At 44.4% G+C, this 21,522-nt stretch overlaps 1 protein-coding gene across 1 annotated transcript; it reads left to right on the top strand.

Moving 5' to 3' along the window:
* The first annotated feature begins 1,181 nt into the window (after positions 1 to 1,181).
* On the top strand, positions 1,182 to 14,111 carry pprc1 (PPARG related coactivator 1). The gene is made up of 14 exons (XM_048269521.1): positions 1,182 to 1,331; positions 3,578 to 3,715; positions 3,901 to 4,053; positions 4,248 to 4,331; positions 5,066 to 7,127; positions 7,294 to 7,347; positions 10,366 to 10,426; positions 10,815 to 10,882; positions 11,111 to 11,762; positions 12,025 to 12,219; positions 12,488 to 12,557; positions 12,670 to 12,791; positions 12,905 to 13,056; positions 13,586 to 14,111. Exons 1-14 carry the CDS (start codon positions 1,251 to 1,253, stop codon positions 13,684 to 13,686), a joined length of 3,993 nt encoding a protein of 1,330 aa, XP_048125478.1. The 5' UTR covers positions 1,182 to 1,250; the 3' UTR covers positions 13,687 to 14,111.
* Positions 14,112 to 21,522: the final 7,411 nt, after the last annotated feature.

Raw genomic sequence — 21,522 nt, 5'->3', positions numbered from 1 at the left:
ATTACTGTTTTTGGATTGTTTGCCCTGGACCTTGTGTGTTGTGCTCACTCATTGACTTTCAATTGTGCTCTGCTATTGCCTGCTGTTTGCTTGAAGTAGGGATGTACGGTATGAATATCACATAACATAACCCGTGCTATTTGACTGAGGCGCCCTATTCAGATATCAGGGGTGGAGAACATAGAACATGAGCTTCAGGGTCCCCTGAGCCTTTGGACCCCTGGGCCTGGGCCCGTTAGGCCAGTTCAGTAATCCATCCCTGCTTGGCTCTAGTAGACCAACTCAAATTACAGGGAATGTTGACCAACACGGGCCAGGGGTGCGTTCGGCTGTTATAGTGTCCAGGGGTTCATCCTCTGTTCACACCCCATGCACACCCACAGAATCCTGGGTGCACAGGATTGGCTGCACTCAGCCACATTTGCACATTACCATGGGCGCACATCTTCCCGTTTTGAAAACACTTGTTAGGCTCAGAACAAGAGTCGGCTGCTTGTTTCATTTCAGTGGGAGAAAGGGAGATCTCATGCCTTCTTCTGATTCATTAATTGATTGTTGGCTTCGTCTTAAAGTCCTACCAACTCAAAGAGGAGACTTTCACATTTTGGGGGAGTAGCCTAGGCCTACTGTAAGCGCTTGTGTCACCAAGACTCTGGTGATATGCCACAGGTCATTGCGACTTTGTCATGTTTATTTAGCCCTGTGAAAACAAAACAAGCCCAGTAAAGTAAAGTCCAGTAAACTCATTTAGGTGCAAGACTTTACTGTGCCTAAAATACATTCACATTGAGAACTCTCTGTGATGAGTGCTTTTGCATCATTTAACATTTAATAAAGGAATTAATCCACTAAATTGTCAAACTTTGTAATTGCTTTAGACAATGTTATTGTTATGTTTTAGAGTTTATGTTAAAGTTAATCTCTGATTAAATCCAAGTGAGTGCTAGATTTTTTTTGCACACACAGATTTCAAACACAGGCTGTATGCAATATTATATAGCTGAACTTCTGATACACCACATTGCTAACAAGGACACATCTACAATCTTTGGCCATATGATCGTATGAACGCATGGGGAAACTCTGTGCAAGTGACTGGTGTCAACCGATTTGCGAATGCCTTAGACACGCCCATATGAGCTTTGACAGGAAGTGCCGTTTTGCCGGGAATGCAAATACCACGTGTCTCCGGCAGCACGGCTGTGAAGCATTGCAGTGCAATTCACGTTTTCACAAGGAGCGGTTGTAAGATGGCGGCCCGGTGGGGAACAGGCGAAGAGATTTTAACTACTCATAATATGGAGTTTTTCTCAACTACAAGCCTGGATGAGGTATGGAATAGACAGAAATAGCATCCGATAAATCTGTTTTTGTTATTGGGTGTAATCGCTATGTTTATTAAGATGAAGATGCTCGTTAGAGAAAGGATGCGCACGTTAAAGTGACACGTGGATAGTTGTGGAATGAGACGTAAAAGTCGTGATAAGCGACTTGCTAAGATTTTTTGACTTCACTTTTTGTCGTTGGTTAGGTTTAGTTTCAAAATGTGGACATAATGCATGAATTGTGATCACTTGATCGAATAATTGGTCCAAACACAGCGATTGTATTTGTGAAGACGCATGTGTGTGTTGTGTACATCGTGTGCTTAATGGGTTTGCATGCCGAGTTTCAGTTAGCTGCTAACTAGCATTTTAGCAATATAGCTAGCTCGATGGTTCAGATACAGTTAGTATTACTTAAAATAAACGATGCATGAAATTTATGTTCAGAGATGACCAAAGAACCCTATTTTATATTTGTTGATTGAGGTGTCAATTTGTGATTTGTACACATCCAGCTGATATGGTGATTTGTCCAACTGGGTCTTATTGAAACTGTAAACGTGCTTCATTCACAATTTCATCGTCAGCAGGCAATAATGACCATGTCATTGATAATACATTCGTGGCACGATATTAGGGTTTATGTAAGTTATTTTTTGCTTGAATTTGTTTTTAAGATGTTTTAAGGGTTTCTCATTCAGATTGCCTGACTTCCACGTGGTTCCAGCATGTTGCATTTATGTTACTACCGTTACATGATGTTGTATGCAAGTAGTTAAGTGACTTGTAACATTAATGTGCCTATTGGCATTCGCAAAATGTAACATCCAATAAGAATTTATGGGTGCAATGTAACAATGTAAAAGTTATGTTTTGATGCTCAGGGCGGATACTAGATTTGCCGCACCAGCTCAAAGCAGACTAGCTTCAATATATTTGGATCGTGTATTGGTAGTCTATGTGATTATTAGCCCTATGACAGTTGGTAAGCATACAACGGGCGGATGCTGTCAGATAATATTTTGACTCGAATTGCTGCTGTGATGAGATTATAGTTATATGTGTTACCTAAATACATTGTATTCCACTGGAAGTAAACACGTGGGTCCTTTTAGTTTGGGAGTCTGTTTTGAAATCGACAGTCTGCACTGGTTGCTTGTAAAATTGCATATAGGGCTTAAATCGTAGCGAGCAACACTTTGTAAACGTAATCGTGGTTTATGATTTTTAAAGCATAAGATTCGAACCTGCCGGTAGTTTGTTGTCCGCAACATGTGGGTTCGTAAGGTGCGGTGGAAGTCTCGTGTCCAGCCGGTACGTCCGGTGACGCGATCCTTCGGGCACGTGGGTGACATCGCATGGAGTCATCAGTAGCCTTTAAGTATTTTTTCCCGTAAACACTGTTGCATTTTAATTGAAATATCCTAATAAGAGTAGTATATTCCACGTGACTGATCATTTTTTTAATCATAGGAAGAAAAAAGGGTTTATGCTATTCACACACACAAGTGTTTGTTTGTCGATGTTGACATTAATTATTGTGAATTAAAAGTTAGCCCAAACATTTTAAACAAGTCAATTCAGTGTCATACTGAAGTTGGCAAGCACAAAGGTATCTGGTAGATGCCCCTTCTGATTTTTGTTGAGTCTGGTCAGTACTGGCTGTTGTCAGTGAAAATACTTTTTGAAGCAATTTATCTGTTTTTGAAGACACTACTTGTGTTGTGTAGACTATGATATAACAATGACTGCCATGAGCCCTGTGATTGGATCTAAGTGTGTGAAAGTAGGCATTGGTGTGAATTATAATATGTCTCAATACTTTACAACACCACCTATGTTGTTGGCTGTGCTTGATTGGGTACATTTTAGAATCTATGTTCAAGTATCTGAAACCATTTTATAGGCTAATCATGAATAATTGTTGTTTGTGTTAACTCTGCTCTGGGAACAAAATTAACTCACTTTATCCTTGCTGGAATGCGTGGCAGAGGTTGGATTGACATCCGTCCTAAGGGCACTTGACAGTGTCTGTAATGAAGTTCTCACCTCGACCCTGACATTTGTATAATGCCTCAGGCAGAAAAGCATCTGTCTCCCCCAGGCAGATTAGCAACCACTTTGTGGCATCCGAATGAAGAATAAAGTGGTCTAACTGTTAACGCTGGAAAGTCTGTAAAAGGCAGTTATGTTTTCTCCAGCCCTAACCTGTACCCTAATCCCTGCCCTAATCCTCCACCTCCATCCCACAGGCTGAGGCCCTTCAGGGTGCTCTTGTGGTGGACTGCATAGAGGACCAGGGCCTGCATGCTGGAGATGTGGTGGAAGCCTTGCATGGCTGCTTGGACCCCTCCATCCTGTCTATCTTTGAGGACTCCCCCACTGGAGAGGTGGGTGTGTGGATGTCAGGACATACGTTGACATTCTGCTGAGTAGACCAGTTTGCCTCACGTGGAATTACATCATGGATTGGTGTGCAGTCAACTGTGCTCAGAGCCATGCTTTTGTTTAGTATTAGGCCCACATTTTGAATGTAAAGTGGTGATCCAGCAGAGCTATGCGTTTTTGTCTTCAGGCAAAAATTGGAATTGACGAGGAGAGTGAAGCGAATCTGCTTACTGCATTAACCGAAGTACTTGACAACGTGGACGATGAGAACCTGTCGCCATTCGACATGTTGCCAGACGTGGAGCTGTTAACAGGTCAAAAGGGCCGCGAGCACTCACCGGTGAGTCCCCCAGCTGCTTGCCACCTGTGACAGAGCATCAGAGCTCTGATGGGTGGAGGGAGTGTGTCTGCAAGTAGTTAATAGCAGTAGTTTCTTTGGCGCACCATTTGCATAATGCAAAAGTAGTAATTACTTTTGCATTATGTCCAGGTGGGTTTAACTTTATGGAGATTTAATACTTTTCTTCCCTCAAGTTAAGGAAGCTCTTTTGCCTGTCACGGTCACCCCCGGACAGAGAATCCATGTTCAACTCGAGAGCGTTTTCCAGTCCAGGAAAGGTATGACAGTTAAAAGTACTCATTACCAGTTTCAATGTTTTGATTACTTCGAATTACACACATGAATATCTCTGTGGGTTGTAATCCAACTATTGTCTATCTACCATCTGTGATTCTACTATGATGGCGTAAAACATTTGCACCTGTGCGGAATGGAGCAAACGATGTGTAACAGTATATAGAACTGTGCAAATTGCATGTGTGACCTAGGATGACCCCTTGACTATTTATCAGCCTGCTGAGTCTTCTTACATAGAATCCTAGCCTAAGGGTACGTTCAGACTGCAGGCAAAAGTGGCTCAAATCAGATTTTTTTTTTGGGGGGGGGGTGGAGTGACCAGGTCAGACTTCTTCTGAAGTAGTGTGAACACTTGCCCAGATCTGATTTTTTTTCAAATCAGATTTAGACCACTTTTTTCGATGTGGCCACAGTCTGAACAAATGAGGCGGATTTGATGCAACTTTTATGTCAATGTACGTCGACATTTGTCACAATTATGCGCCGGCGGAGCTGATGTTATTGTTCTTTTGCACATGCGGGTCAGTTCGGAACCGCAAACAGTTCACACTGGAATCTGATATAGGCCACATTTTAAAAGGTAATGTGAACAGCCAAACAAAAAATCAGATCTGAGCAAAAAATCCTAATTGAGCATTAAGACTTACGGTGTGAACGTAGCCTAAGAGTGCCACATTCTGTTGTCACTCAGCCTTCGATACGTGTCTGTCTGCAGAGTTTACCCAGAATGCCAAGTGTGACGATACAGCGGAGCGACGGTGAGGATGAGGAGGAAATGGCACACTTGTCTGACATTGAGCCGTCTGTGGACCTGCTGGATTGGAGCAGTGTGTCTCTGGAGCAGGATGGTAGCTGTGTGGCGGTCACGCTGGGTGACCTGGTCAAACACATGCACTGCATGGCCGTGTGCCTGGAGGACGGCACTGGCGAACAGATGCTTCCGGAAGGCGGGATTGTGCTGGAGGTGGTGGACCAGGGAGAGCACGGTGAACCCATCCTGGCCATCCCTGATCTGAGCCTTGAGCTGCCTGACTCTGGTTCCAAACAGGAGGTTCCAGACCAGACCCCCACGGTGGGTCAAGAACACCCTGCTCCTGAGGCCGACGCGCCAGTGGACGCAGTGGAGCCTGCAGGTTCACCACCGCCATTGCTGGAGGATCAGGAAGAGAAGGTGGTCATCAAGCGGCCGAAGGAGGAGGTGACTGAGAAGTGTCCCTCACGCAGGAAAAAGAAACGGAAAAATAAAGAGGCCCAACCTCTGCCCGTGTCAGAGGGTAGGGTCTTGAGAAGCACCACAAAGGATCTGACAAAGAAAACTCAGGAACAGCAAGAGCTGCAGAAGAGAAAAAAGAAGGTGACCTTTGCCCCAGTCGTCTCAACAACACTGGCATCGGAGGTCGCAACTACACCCAAGGCTACCTTGGCTGACCACCCTCAGGTGACGCCCCAAACCCCCATAGACAAGAACCCTGCCCCCACATGTGATGAGCTCAGGATGGATGCCAGCGCACCCAAAGCTTCACCAGCTCCTGCATCGCCACCTGTGCCAGCCCCATCACCCGTGCCAGTGCCAGTGACCGCACCCAGTGCTACCTCTCCCGTGCCAGTCAGCGCATGCGCCCAGGAGAAGGCTCCCGAGGAGCCAGTGGTGGCCCCTGCACCCAACGAGCCTAAACCCAAGCCGCTGAGCCTGCAGCAGTACCGCCTCCTGCGGCAGCAGAAGAGACCCGCTCCCCTGGAGAAGGCCGGCGACAACAGCACCAAGTGGCCCTCTCTGCCTGAGCCCCCCAAGGAGCTGCCCCTCATCCCCTGCCTGCCACAGCCCAGCCCAAAAGACCCACGTAACCTGGCAGCCGCCAAGGAGCCCTTTCCTGTCGAGAAGCCCGTCTGGCAGCCCAAGGGCCTGGCTGCTCCCCCCACTCCAGAAGCCCTGCTGGTGCCACCTGCCTCACTGGTGGCAGCCTCCAGTAAACCTGCTGTGCCCAAGCCTGTCTCTGTGCAACCTTCCCCTGCCTCCACCCCCAGTCCCACTCTTGCCCCTACCTCCACCCCCAGTCCCTCTCCTGCCCCTACCTCCACCCCCAATCCCTCTCCTGCTCCTGTTGCTGTTCCTTCTCCTGCCCCCATTCCCTCTCTGCAGCCCCAGGGCCAAACTTCAGTAGCCGCGTCTCAGAACACTACGACCAGCGATGCCCCGCTGCACGCCATTCAGCCGGCTCCGCCGCAAGCTGCTGTTTACAAGACTGCTCCACTTCCAAGTGCCACTACGCCCACCGCCTCCCAGGTGCTGCAGGCCATCGTGTCCCAGCCGCACATCGCCCAGCTGCTCGCCGCGGCCCTCAAGGGCCAGAAGCTGCCCCTTGTGTTGCCTCAGGTCCGTAGCAACGCCCTAACACCCCAGACCCAGAGTGATGTTTACCCCAGAACCACTACAGAGGCCCAGCCTGCTGCTGCTGTTGCTGCTTCTGCTGCTTCCACCCTTCAGAAGGTGGTTGCTACTCCAGCAGCTGCTGTCTCTGTTGCTCCTTTGCAAGCCCAGAAAAAGCCAGAGCAGACTGTGGTGTCACCCAAGCCGGAGCCAGTCAAAGTGGCAGTGACACAGCCGCTGCAGAGGCAGGCACCCGTGGCAGCTGCTGTGCCCACCAACCCTTCTGTGGTGGCAGCCCAGAGCCAGCGCAAAGCCCTACCTGTGCAGCCGAAGCAAACACCAGCTGTGGCACCACCCAAAGGGAAGAGTCAGACCGATGAACTAATTGAGTCTTTTACAAGTGAGATCGGTAAGCAGCGTTGTTTGTATTAGTGTATGTTAAGTTTCAAGTGTGTGCTGGTGGTGGTTTTGAATCACTATATGATTTCCAAGATAATGTAAGATTTTCAAGACACTAAAAGATTTTCAGATGTTTGTGTTGCACTTCATGACCATTTATTTTCCCTTCTGTTTAGGCATCGAAGCTTCTGATCTTGCAAGTCTGCTTGAGCAGTTTGAGGAGACCCAAGGTAAGCAACTGTTTACTCCTATGGCTCTGTTGACCCGGTCAAAGTGTTGGTTATCAGCCCCTGGTTGTAAGGGGGAGGCTTAGTACTTCCCTTTCTGTGTCTTTCTAAATTTAACAGACAGATAAAGTATAGAATAGCAGGGCTATAACTGGAATTAGCCGGAGCGTTAGAGGAGAGTGTAGGTTTTGAGGGCATGTTCCTTGGTGTTGGGTGGCAACATTGGAGTAGGCTGGGATTTCTTAGTTAGGCCTTGGTAAGTGACCAGGGTGTGCGTTCTCACAATCTGTATTGGTTGTTTGCATTACCGTGACACGAGGTAAGTGAACAAGATCTTTGAAACGTGATGGCGTGGCAAAGTTTTGGTGTGGCTGTGTGAGGTGGTGATGGTGGGTTAACCTGGAGCAGAGATTACTTTCAAAACTAGCATTTTGCACTTGGGACACTTTATTTTAGCAGACCGTTGCAGATTACTTGTTTTTATCTTATCTGGACACACATTAATTGACCTTTAGTGTAAAAGCCAGTATTTGGAGTTTGAACACATTTTTCATCTAGTGCCTCGTAGCCATAGTATGCCACCTGTAGATTCGCCATGGTGTTCATTGGTGATGACGCCATGAAGTACCTATAAGTGATGGTTACTATAAGGTTCCCAGTGGTTCTGATGACATGGGTGTAGTAGTAGTAGTAGTAGTAGTAGTAAGGAGAGCTCTTAAAGAGCCACTGATTCTTGAAGAGACACTGCTGTGCTGGCTCTGTGGTAGAATGAGTGATCTTGTGCAACCAGAACAGCTGCCATGTGCTCATGCATGCGTGGCCGCTGGAATTCTGCCCTGTCCGCAAATCCATTTTCACTCGGGTGGGGCAGGCGGGCGGGTGGAGGGTCGGGGTAGACAAGTGGACATTGGGTTTGTCTGGGTGCAGGCGTCACTCTCATCCAGAACATCATTGTGTGTGTGTGTGAGTGAGGCCAGCGGGGTAGATGTTCCCATCGATAACATTTTGGAGATGACATACAGCTAGTCTGGTATTTCATTTCAGACCAGCAGCATGAAACCTGGCCTATGCAAGTTATTGTGTTCATAAAGTTAAATTTTAAGTTGTTCAACGTGGCAAATTCAATCATTTTTCTAACTTTGTTAATTGAACTAGTTCCGGCAGGAAACGTTTTTCTCAGGTAGTGATATGTTTGTCTAATTATTGAATCCCTGAGGACTTATTCAGCGCAACCTGTCTGGAAATGCTGGTTCTCTTTGGCTTTCTGCTTAACAGCCATGTTTAAAGGCCAGCACTCGTGTTGGAACCATGTTCTTTGCCTCTCCTCAACCCTGTTCCTCCAGCAGTTGTGTAGCTGTTTGGAATAACCAGCAACCTCTGTTCTGGTCTACATGGGGCATGCCTGTAAATATACAATCCTATACATGGTTAAGTTGTATTTGTAAACACACCAAACCGTATTGAAAAAGCATTCAGCTGTGAGTGTCTCTTCATAGCATCGTAGTCATTGTAATAAATACATTTCGTCGCCATATTAGACATGCCACCCAATCAGATTATTGACATGTCGTGCAGTGACGATCAATACACTGGGAGAATATTGTGATGAGAAGACCAGGTTCAGGCCTTGGGTCCAGAGGCTGTGTCTGTCCTAGCAATAAGCATAGGAAGTGTGATTGCACATACACCCTCCCTGCTTTATAAAATATGGAGTGCAAACTTATTAGAAATACTGTTACTAGTATTACTCCACTAATACAATTCAGGGCTCTACACTAACATTTTTTTTTCAGGAGCACTTGTGCGCCCAAGTTAAAAAATGTAGGGGCACAGACAAAAATTTGGGCGCACAGTCAGTTCTGTACTTAACTTACACATAATCTAACATTATCCTGCAGCTAACAGTTAAACATGCCAGTGCACCAATTGCGAATATTGAGAATGACTGACAACATTTAGGCTACAGGAAACAGGATTTTAAAGATCAGTGCCTACTTTATTTTCAGTCTGTTCTATTTTCCTAGATTTTGTTAATGTAAAATAATATAATACATTGCCATATTTGCATTTAGCCTGTATATCAAGTATCCTGCCAAATGTAGGCTAATTTATTTATTTGTGAATCCATCTATAGCTAATCCAAATATGCCCATGGTGACCTATCTGACTGCATACTGCCTAATAGGCTACTACTACTAAAACAGTCAATTTTCTCTTCCACAAAACCCAACATAGGCTAATCAAGGATATATGTTTTATACTCTTAGTTCTTATTTGAAATATCTGCATTGATGGGGGCAGTAGGCAAACATTAGGCCTACTTTCGTTTTGCACTTCAGCTTGTATTCGGTGTAAACAAACATGCAAGCGTGGAAGCCTGGAGTTGTCAGTAGCGTTCTACCTTTGAATAAAATGGGAGTATTACGGGAGGGTACTTTTGTGCCGGTTCCAACAGCTATATTGTGCATATTGCAGCCAATACGTCAACTGGGCTAAAAGGCATGTTAGGTTACCTTTCCTTCTGTCACTGCATTCTCAGAATCTCATCCTGTTCCACCTATATCCAATGAATTCGGTGGATAGAAGAACTAAATTTTTCAATTTTTGCATCTTGGCTGGCTAGTCTAACTTTCCGCTTTTTCTGCGCGCTCTTGGATTTGATAGAAGCAACTACTAGCGAGTCACAACGCAAAACTGCTAACGTTGATGGGAGGTGTAGTTTTTATGCTGCATTCGCGACGTGATTCTATGGTTTGCACCAGTTATGTTTCTCTGTTGCGGTGTATTTTGTAGACAAACATTGACATGGTTAGAAGTCATTCGCACCAGTGCGCCTAAATAAATATTATTTTGCACTCGCACGGCATCATTTTTACTCGCATGTGCGAGTGAAATGGGCGCACTGTAGAGCCCTGCAATTGGCTCTTTAGTAGTAATTTGCGTGTATGTTTTAACACACCGGTGCTGTCGGGTCTTGGTGTGGCCTGCTCATTCATCCTACCCCTCCATCTCTCCCTGCAGCCAAGGTGGAGCGCAGTGTGCCGGAGGTCTTTGGCAGAGCAGCCGCTGTAGGAAACTCCAGGTGAGTATCGCTCCGGAGAACACAGTAGGAGTTACCCTACAGCCTTCACGCTGCTCTAACACACACGGTCCAAGCACAGACACGCTTGTGTATGTGTGTATCTGTGTGTCTGTGTGCACATGTGTGTGTGTGGTGGTGGTGGTACCACCATGCCATCGCCAAGACCTACCGCAAACCAAAGAGGAAAGGCGACATCCCAGCCCTAAAATGGGGAGATGGCCTGTCATGTCTTCAGCAAATATTAAATATAATCCTTGTGTATATATGCTCTGTTCTGTTACTTGTTTGTTTGTTTGTTTATGTGTTCTGTTACTTGTTTGTTTGTTTATGTGCTTTTTCCCCTGTACTCTAGCAGTGTTAATGATAAGATACGTTTGTATGTTTCCAGTGTTGAGACAACAATGGAACGTAAACCATTGGAGGGAACCAAAGTCCATGACCTAGGTAGCACCGCAGGTGAGTCAAGTCTGCAAATACGCCTTTGATTTTATTTCATTCTTGTCTCATCACTCAGAAAAGGTGTCTATGTAACTGGCTGGGTTACTATGAAACGGCACAGAGCATTAACCAACTCAATCTGGGTGTGTGCATCATGTCGGAGTGGGATGATGTATTCCTCACTTCCCTCCTGAGTTGTGTGTGTGGGTGGTTCTGTTCTCACCTCCTGCTCCGTTCCCCATGCAGGCCTCACTCCTCCAGGCACTCCTCCCCATCAGATGTGGAAGCCCCTGGTGCCAGCTGTCTTGCAGGGCAAAAGCAAGATGGCCGACGGCACCAAGCAGACCCCCACTAAGCTGACCATCCAGATCGAGCCTCGGCCCCTGCCGTCAAGCAAACTCCGTGGCAAGGTTCAGCCCAGTGCGGCCGCCTTCCAGCCCTTCTCCCCTGACCACGACTACTGCCTCCCCTCAAAAGAGTCTTCCTCTGAGGTTGGCAAACGCTGGAACATCAAACAGCAGTCCAGCATAACCATTAAGACCTTTGATCTCCCCTCGGAGGTAAAGGAGTCACGGCAGCCGTTGACGCAGTGCCCCCAAGTGGCCAGCGTGTGCAGCAAGCCCAGTGGAGCTCCTCGCCCTCTGGATGAGCAGGCTCTGGCCAGCTCGGTTCTGGTGACCCCAGACGCCTCCCCGTCAAGGGTCGAACCGGAGGTGGCAAGAACGAGGAGCCCGAAGCGGGAATGTCCATCAGGCCGTGGCTTGCGCTCCCCTAGCCCCTGTTGCAGGAAGAGGGGTCGAGCAAGGCGGCGCCAGTCGGACCACTCCAGATCCAGCAGTTCGGGCTCCAGTTCCAGGTCTTCATCCAGATCTCAATCCCGATCACCCCCGAGAAAAAGGTAAATGACTACTGTTAGCTGTTTGACCTCTTTCCTTAGACATTTGGGAGTTAAAACAAAATCAACATCTCAACCTAACCAAGACCTTTTTTTTTTTTTTTTTTTTGTATGGCCAACAGTGAGAAATGCCAGAGTTGTATGGGTTAGCTTTTGAATATGGTCCATCATGGTGTCCCCTCCTATGTCAGTTTCTGAAGTAAAACCTCTTTTACTCTGGCTTGTCAGTGGCTCACTGTAGCTCTGGTGGATTGTCTGTTTGCAGATGTTATCGCTCACACCGGTCTGAGAGCACCTCCAGTTCTCGGTCCCGGTCCAGGTCACGCTCACGGTCTGAGTCCCACTCGCCGCACAGACGGCGTAGGTACTCCTACTCTAGCTCCCGCTCTGGGTCCTGGAGTAGGTCCAGGTCCCGCTCCAACTCCCCAAACTCACACAGGCCTTGGAGGAGCAGGAACAGGTGAGTGCATCACTTCAATTGACGTTTAGACTTTACGAAAACCTGTATGTCAGAGCTTGTGCAGGTCTGGGAATCTGAAATACTCTTTTCCAGACCTGGGAATGTATAGAAATTTGTGTGAAAGATTTGCTCGTCATGATCAATGCACAAGAAAAGTTAATACTCTAAAAAAAATGGAATTTCCCTTTGGGAAAAGGGCAAGCACGTTGTCTTGTGTCTTGTTGTGTGCAATATGTCTTAATAGATCGAGTGCATTTCTTTTCTCCAGTCCTAGGTCCAGTCGTCACAGCAAGCAGGAACGCAGTGAAGAAGTGAAGAGACACAAAGAGAAGGCGATTGTAAGTGTATTTCTTTTTTATGTCTTCGCATAAGTCGACACAAAAAAACCTTCCAAAGGAAACTGGTTCCAGCCATTCAGGTTGATGACTCCTTCCTGCTTTATGACTACAGGAGGAGCGTCGGGTGGTTTACGTGGGCCGCATCCGTGCAGGGATGACCCGTGCGGAACTGAAGGAGCGCTTCTCGTTGTACGGCGAGATTGAGGACTGCACCTTGCACTTTAGAGAACATGGGTAAGTGTCTGTGTGTGTGTGTGTGTGATACTTGAATGTGCATCTTGAGTGGTCTTATAGTGTTCACAAAGTACTAAGCAATGTGTCAATCCATTGTTTATGTCTATTTTCAGGGACAATTATGGATTTGTCACTTACTACGACACAAAAGATGCCTTTACTGCCATCGAGAATGGCAGCAAGCTCCGGCGACCCAACGAGCTTCCGTTTGACCTCTGCTTCGGAGGTCGGCGGCAGTTCTGCAAAACCAGTTATGCTGATCTTGGTAAGCAGTTGTAGGCACTAAGCTTTAAGATTAATAACACAAGGAAATGTTTGATACATAGAACCAAGGTAATGTGTGATCCTGTATGCAGAGTAAGTGAGGATAGGAGCAGGCTTCACTCAATGTGTCTACTTTTAAACTTTAAGAGTGCTGGCCTGGATTGTTAGAATACGTAAAGTAGGAGGGAGGCCGCACTATGCATATATACTTTTTATTTGCACAGATGCGTTTCGGCGCGTGAAAAGTGTGTGTGTGTGTGCGGGGCCTCTCCTACTTTTCTTGACCCTATATGCCAGAAAAGATACTTGTGGAGCTCGAGTGCAGAGTACCATTTGAAATCTCTTTCAGAAGTAGAAAAGACATTAGTAACTTTTAGACTGGACTCTGCAGTGTTATGTGATGCAGAAATTGTCTAACCATTATGGATAAACTGCATTAAGTATTAAGTTTGCTCAAATGGCAACATTATTTTACCAGCGTCTTGATGCCACTGCCTCACCCCCCCCCCCCCCTTGTTAATCTCTTGTAGATTCAAATCGAGAGTATGATCCAGCTACCGCCAAGCGCAAATTTGATGCACTAGACTTCGACACTTTACTCAAGCAAGCTCAGAAAAACTTGAAAAGGTAACATGGAGAAGCCTGGGTGGCAGAACGGGAGATCAAAATCTATTACCTCAAGGCCTTCGCCGGCCTCCTCCGCTGCCCAGATTGTTGTTTTGGTTGACTGTTTTTGTTTTAGTTTTGTCCTAGTTTTTTGTTGTTTTTTTTTTTTTGCAAGCTTACACCTTCTATTGAAGTGAAGATTTGTATTAAAAGATAAAAATAGTACCAAAAAAAATGAAAATTATTTGAAACTATAAAACTATGAATGGAAATTGTTTTTGTTTTTTAAAAGATTGATTTATTTAAATGTTTTATTTGACTTGCCAAGCGCTGAAAACAAAACATTTTAAGAAATTGAGAATTATGTTTGAGCTTTTATCAGTGTTTGGGGATTTGTGAATTACATTGCACAAAATGTATGTCAACCCTAATAAATATTTAAACTGGTAATGTGTTGCCATGGTTACATTTCTTGAACAGGTAACTCGTTTAGGTAACATGATTGTAGAAAAGACTGTTTCCTACCAATTTTTCAGTTTTCAGGTCAATGTGCATGGTTGTTGATCAAGGAAGAAGAGTTATGTACTTGCTTTGGGATCAAAAATGCTTATCAACCATAGAAAGCATTATCTTGAGTTTCTTCTCCCAAAGACTGGCTAGAGAACAATTACTACGCCATTGACAACCATTGCATGCAGATCCTACCCTGGAATTCCAGGGTTCTTGCGAGAGCACAATTTGAATTTGCTCAGCGAGTTACTCTGGCAATTAGTAATGATGCTCATTACCCATGTCCTTGGAGCCGAGCAGCACCAATGACATTGGTATATCTGATATATAGGCAGGCCAGAGGCGAGGCGATTTGAAGTCTGGAATCAGTCAAACATTGGTCGTAGTGTTATCCAATTGCGTGCAGTGATATTTTCAAATGCATGCTTGGTAACGCCACTCGAGTTGGGCCATTTTCATTACTCATAGCCAGACCCTAAATCTCTAGATTTGGGTCTGGATTTCCAGGCTATACAGAGCCTTCAAACAAGCACCCAAGTTCCTTATTCAAATCATAAATTATTCTGTACTTGGACCTCAAAGACCAATTGAGCACTAGCCTATTTTTCTCAGATTTATCGATAATCAGCAGTCTGTTACCTGCTAGCCTATCAGCTTCATGCATGTACAGTATAGTGCAAGGTAAATGTATAATGAGAACTTCACAGCGTCATCTCAAATCACCTCGTTTCTAGATTGACCAGAACCTACCAGATGGACATAGATTAGGCCTACAATACCCATATCACTACAGTAAACTCATGTTGGCTGTGATTTTTCCAGCCATTTGGAACTGGCTGGAAAAAAGCTGCCTTTAATGGCACTTTGGGGGGCACTGCATCCACTTGTTTACTTTTCTCTCACACACTGTTCATTGCAACTTCCTCTAAACCAGGGATTTCCAAACTGTGGGAATAAGTTTGGGAATCCCTGGTTTACTTATACTTATAAACCAGGGATTCCTAAACTGTGCTACGTGCATCACCGGTGGTACACAAGCTTCCACTAGGGGTACGCAAGATGAAAAGGGCAATGGGCAAAATCTTAAGCCTATGTTTTAGTGTGAGAGCACTGTGCCATCAGTGTCTAATTTATTATACTTTGTAACTGATAAACACATACAAAGTTCAAACATTTGGATAAAAACTATTTTGAACATTTTAAATTTTAATAATCAATGACTAAATGTATTGCAAATTATTGTATACTTTGCAAATGATATGTATATTTTAAAATCTGACATACCCCCTGGAGTGCCTTCACGTACCCCCATTTGAGAACCACTGCTCTAAACCATTAGGTGTAAAAACCAGGGATGGGCAAAAATACATAGTTCATAGTTCTGCTACACTGCCTATGTAAGCGGCGCAAGTTTACACTTCAAAATTGGATTAGCTAGGCCTACTAGAAAACTGTCAAAACAGGCTTAGTTAAAATAATATGAATCCTCTGACACACTAAGCAAGGTATGAAGTAGGGCTGTTGTTTTTTTGTGGTCTGTGAGGTTTTTTTTATTGGTCAAGTGGTCCTTGGTCTGAAAAGAATCTGCTTTAAAGGGAGCATGAAATCACTTTGCAAACCTTCCAGATCTGTCTATTTAATCTATTCCTTCATCAATACACTGACTGTTTTAAGTAGACTGTGTTTGAGAGCAAAAAGGTCACAACTGAACTTCTCAAGTGATACAAAGTGGAGACAAGTCTCTTATCTATTGTCAATGCATGCTCAGATTGCTTGATATTGCACTGTGTAACACTGTTCATCAGGATCATTACCCTTTTAGTGGGTTTTTAACTAGTTGGGTTCCATGTAAGTGCTAAATTGTGATATTGACGCCAAGGGGCATACATGTGATTTTTCATCGTTCATATATTGCTTTAGGTCAGTGGTTCTCAAATGGGGGTACGCGTACCCCTAGGGGTAGGCCTACGTGAAGGCACTCCAGGGGGTACGTGAGATTTTAACCCTTAGAACCCGATTACACCCTTTCTTCCCTGTTACATTGCTCCGCAACTGTTCATCACAGCGAGATGAAACCTATATTGCGTGACAGAGCAGAAGTGGGGCTTTCCAACAAGACCACGCACTTGTCTGTACGTTAAAGTATGAAAATAAAAACATGAAATTGAATCAAATTGCACCATATTCTCTGCGTTCACCTGCGCACCCATTACTCTCGCCATAGATATGGCAAGCATATCAGATGAAAGAGGAGACACAGGGCTATCCATTGATAGCAAGTATATATAATAACGTCATGTACAAAAACCAATGCTGCACACCCATTACTCTCGTTTGAATTACTCGCGGACCTGTGATCGGATAGATATGCCACGCATGTCAGGTGAGAGGAGACACAGAGCTATCTATCATTTGATACCAAGTACATCCTTCTGGGTTATAAAACAGACGAAGTGACGGCAAAATAATAACTTCATATAGCTCGATTTACCTCACGTTTTTGTCTGTTTTTGTAGCAAAGCATGTTTATAATCCAACGCTATTGTGTATTTCTATGGCAAAGAATGTTAATAATCCGCTTTTGAGACCAAATTCCTGCATGGCATCCAATTCAAGGCTCACATTGCATCCCAATTTGTTCGGCAAAGAAACACCTTTTTTGCCTTTACTTTGTTCATGGCAATGCAGTAAAAAGTTGTAGAGAATCATGAGTGCAGACACCATAGCTGTTTATAGACTTCAGTTCTGCATTCAACACCATAATACCACAACAACTCATCTGCAAACTTGACAAACTGGGACTCAGTACCTACCTCTGCAACTGGCTACTGGACTTCCTCTGTCAGAGGCCCCAAGTAGTACGTGTTGGCAACAATACCTCAAGCAGCATCACACTGAGCACAGGGGCCCCCAAGGCTGCGTGCTCAGTCCGCTGCTCTTCACCCTGCTGACGATGACTGCACTGCAACCTACAGCAACAATCACATAGTGAAATTTGCTGACGACACAACTCTGGTGGGTCTCATCACTAAGGGCTTACGAGACTCAATACAGGTTGGAGGTCGACCATCTGACCACGTGGTGCAGGGACAACAACCTCCTGCTGAGCGTCAGCAAGACCAAAGAGATTGTTGTTGACTTCCGGAGAGGTCACACCCAACACCTGCCACTGACCATCGACGGTGCTGTGGTGGAAGAGCGAGCAGCACCAAATTCCTGGGGGTGCACATCAGTGAAGACCTCTCCTGGACCACCAACACTGCATCACTGGCGAAGAGAGCTCAGCGCCGCCTGTACTTCCTCTCTTGGAAACTCAGGCGAGCAAGTGCTCCACCAGCCATCATGACCACATTCTACCGAGGCACCATTGAGAGCATCCTCTCCAGCTGTATCGCTGTGTGGGGCGGAAGCTGCACTGAATACAACAGGAAAGCCCTGCAGCGCATAGTGAACACAGCTGGAAGGATTATTGGTGCTTCACTCCCCTCCCTGAAGGACATTTACACCACCCACCTCACCCGCCAGGCGACCAAAATTGTGAGTGATGCAAGTCACCCCGCTCACAATCTGTTTGATCTACTGCCCTCTGGGAAGAGGTACAGAAGCCTGCGCTCCCGCACTACCAGACTCACCAACAGCTTCATACACCAAGCTGTAAGGATGCTGAACTCTCTCCCTCCTCTCCCCCCTCCACCCTCAGCTACATAACATCCTGGACATTGGACCCAAAATGGCCGCCTGCACTACTCCACTTGCACACTTGTACACTTTACAATTTGGTGTTGTTGTCCTGAAAACACAACACTTCTGCTGCTCTTACATAACTTGCACCACTATGCCACTTTCTTTCTTACTTAGGTCAAACAGAACTACCCAAGCCTTTTATTGGCCTGACTTTGCACTAGTATTTTATTGACTGTCTATGCACAATTTCAACCAAATTTTGCTTCTCTTATTTTTTCATTATTATATGTGCCCTCTTATTTACTTATTTACTTACTTTTTTGTTTACTTGAATGTTATGTTTGTCTGTGGACCTAAATTGGCAAAATATGTCTTGTCTTCACCGTGGGATAGTGAGAAACGTAATTTCGATCTCTTTGTATGTCTGGAACATGTGAAGAAATTGACAATAAAGCTGACTTTGACTTTGACTTTGACTTTGACATAGGCACACACGTAAACTCGGATCAAGTCAGGTCAGATCAGTTCGTGTCACAGATATGGAGCGCAGAAAGGTCATTTTTAATCGCTAAATAAAAAAATGGCATTTCTGTAAGGCGCACACCACATGTCTGTAAATTGCTCAGCCCCAGAGAATCCCTCCACTATGGCAATGCTATTACCAGATTCAGGACAGTCTGCCCTACACACACATGAAATGCACGTAGAGCTATGAGCTTGCTGTGGTGAGATACATGTCAAAATATAAGGATTTTTATAATACGCTTTTTATATTTTAATTCTAATTTTAATTCTAAAAATCAATGCTAGTACTAATACATGGCAGATCTGGATAGCCTAGACTCTGCTGAAAAAACAATATACAATATGTGTGTGTGGCACTTACAATGACCAGAATAAATCCTTATGAATAAAGGTAGTGAAATGCCCTAAAAACAGCTTATGTTTAAAATAGACATAGATTTAAAAAGAAATAATCCATGGAAAAATACTTTAAAAACAATTATTTAATAAATATTTCAGGAAAATATAAGTTCATAAAATTAATTTTATATTTCAGTAGGCTATTCAATTTCATTATCCTAAAAACCCAGAGTCCCCCCCATACCAGGATGGTTCGACCCAACCTGTCACATGCCACCTGCCATCACCTGTCAATCACTGTCAAAACTCAAATGATGGAGTCGTGGTTGAAGTTTATGGATGGAGTCATGGTTCCAAAGTTTAATAAATTAGACACTGATGTCAAAGTGCTATTTTTTAAGTCTTTTTTCTCAACTAAAAATGCTTTGCGCTGGTTAGGGGGTACTTGGCTGAAAAAATATTTCACAGGGGGTACATCACTGAAAAAAGGTTGAGAACCACTGCTTTAGGTGATAGCCTACATGAAGCAACTTTTTGAGCAATGTTGCAGGGCAACAATACACCCGGTTCCATGTGTTCTGATTGGGTTGTTATCAAGCAACTTGAGGTTGGTGTGAGAGGGAGTGTATTGTGTGTGCAACCTGCATGTTACTCATCTTGCACTGGATCATCTAAATCACACCAGTCAGTGGCTACATTCATTGTTTTGCACTCTTAGGATGTCATCACATCACCAAAAGTATTGGTTTTACCAAATATATTTGGCAGTATTTTTAACTACTAAGATACACACCTATAAAGTATTGTCATTATGTTATTAATTGCATCAATGTACAATATTATATTGTTTTTTTTTTTCTTTATAAGCCAAGTGGATATAAAATAATTAACTGTAAACTGGTAAGTTGTCTGAATTCCTGTAAAATTGTCTGAGGCGAAAAAAAAGTATTTTAAATACATGTATCATAAATACTTCCCATCCATGTGTAAAACCTCAGTTTATAAATGTACAGTTAAGATACTGAATGTCCAAATCTAGTTTACCTTAACAATATGACTACATGCTCAGCTCAGGAATCCTCAAAGTCAAAGTCAAAGTCAGCTTTATTGTCAATTTCTTCACATGTTCCAGACATACAAAGAGATCGAAATTACGTTTCTCACTATCCCACGGTGAAGACTAGACATATTTTACCAATTTAGGTCCACAGACAAACATAACATTCAAGTAAACAAAAAAGTAAGTAAATAAGTAAATAAGAGGGCACATATAATAATGAAAAAATAAGAGCAGCAAAATTTGGTTGAAATTGTGCATAGACAGTCAATAAAATACTAGTGCAAAGTCAGGCCAATAAAAGGCTTGGGTAGTTCTGTTTGACCTAAGTAAGAAAGAAAAGTGGCATAGTGGTGCAAGTTATGTAAGAGCAGCAGAAGTGTTGTGTTTTCAGGACAACAACACCAAGTTGTAAAGTGTACAAGTGTGCAAGTGTGCAAGTGGAGTAGTGCAGGCCCATTTTTGGTCCAATGTCCAGGATGTTATGTAGCTGAGGGGTGGAGGGGGGGAGAGGAGGGAGAGAGTTCAGCATCCTTACAGCTTGGTGTATGAAGCTGTTGGTGAGTCTGGTAGTGTGGGGCGCAGGGCTTCTGTACCTCTTCCCAGAGGGGCAGTAGATCAAACAGATTGTGAGCGGGGTGACTTGCATCACTCACAATTTTGGTGCCTATAGGGTGAGGTGGTGTAAATGTCCTTCAGGGAGGGGAGTGAAGCACCAATAATCCTTCCTGTATCCTGTATTTCCTGTATAATCCTGTATTTTAATGTGGTTTTCCATGAAGCAGTGAAAAGTCTCCAACTAATTATTTATCGGAAATAGAGCACATTATGGCTCATTGAGCTCATGCATTTACCATGGCACTGTTTGGATAACCGTGTGCAACCCCACAACATTTTGTTTGTGTTGCTTTTATTGCCAGGATCTTGTATTACAGTTTTTTTTTTACAACTTACAACACACATTTCCAAAGCTTTGTTGCTTTTTCTTCAAATCTACACACACCTCCAACTATTGCACACATACAATGCTGAGTGTGTATCTACGTATGGGCCTTTACTATGGCAGTGATTGGTGATGTTCAGTGAAGCAATAAGTGTTTGCACATGAGTCATCTTCAGCACATTCCGAAGACCTTTAATGGGGTTTAAGTCAGGACTTTGATGGCAAATTCATCATGATTTCTACTCGGTTCCAGAGGTTTGTTCAGTGGGTACCATGCATGATGGTGCTTTTCAACACACACACAGTGCAACAATACTCATAGGACTGGACCTCAACACCTGTGTGTGGTCATAAACCACTTTTAATTGGCTAGGAAGCGTAATGGCGAAGGTCACGTGATCTAATGACCCTATGCCTGATTGATGGGCATGTTGTCAGGGCACCCATGATGCACATTGCTCCATGAACAGCTGTAAGCCTGTGTGGGCAGTTTTATGATCTGGGTTGTCTCAATTGGCCAGGTGTAGGCCTTGAATTTCTAGGTCCTTGAATTTCCCTTTGGGGATCAATAAAGTATCTATCTGTCTATCTCTATCTATCTAGGCTCAGCAATGTTATGTGGCAATCAAATGAAGTCAAGTAACAACCTGACCACGACCAGGTAATCTCATCAATGATTTTTCTCATTTTCTTCCCAGATGAGACATGCATGTTCCAGTCAGGTGACAATGTAAAAATTAGTCCAGCCCAAATGATAGAAAAGCAAGAGGAATCGCTTCACACAGTAAATTGGCCACCACAGA

This window comes from Alosa alosa, chromosome 18, assembly GCF_017589495.1.
Source record: "Alosa alosa isolate M-15738 ecotype Scorff River chromosome 18, AALO_Geno_1.1, whole genome shotgun sequence".
Classification (NCBI taxonomy): Eukaryota; Metazoa; Chordata; class Actinopteri; order Clupeiformes; family Clupeidae; genus Alosa; species Alosa alosa.
Note: the sequence above shows the minus strand (reverse complement) of the source record. Positions and strands in the feature narration are given on the sequence as shown.

Bases quoted from the DNA above. Each gene is read 5' to 3' on its own strand.
- pprc1 (XM_048269521.1), top strand. From the start codon at position 1,251: ATGGCGGCCCGGTGGGGAACAGGCGAAGAGATTTTAACTACTCATAAT. The intron at 4,054-4,247 runs GTGAGTCCCCCA...TCTTCCCTCAAG, and splicing joins AGGGCCGCGAGCACTCACCG to TTAAGGAAGCTCTTTTGCCT. The intron at 10,427-10,814 runs GTGAGTATCGCT...GTATGTTTCCAG, and splicing joins GCCGCTGTAGGAAACTCCAG to TGTTGAGACAACAATGGAAC.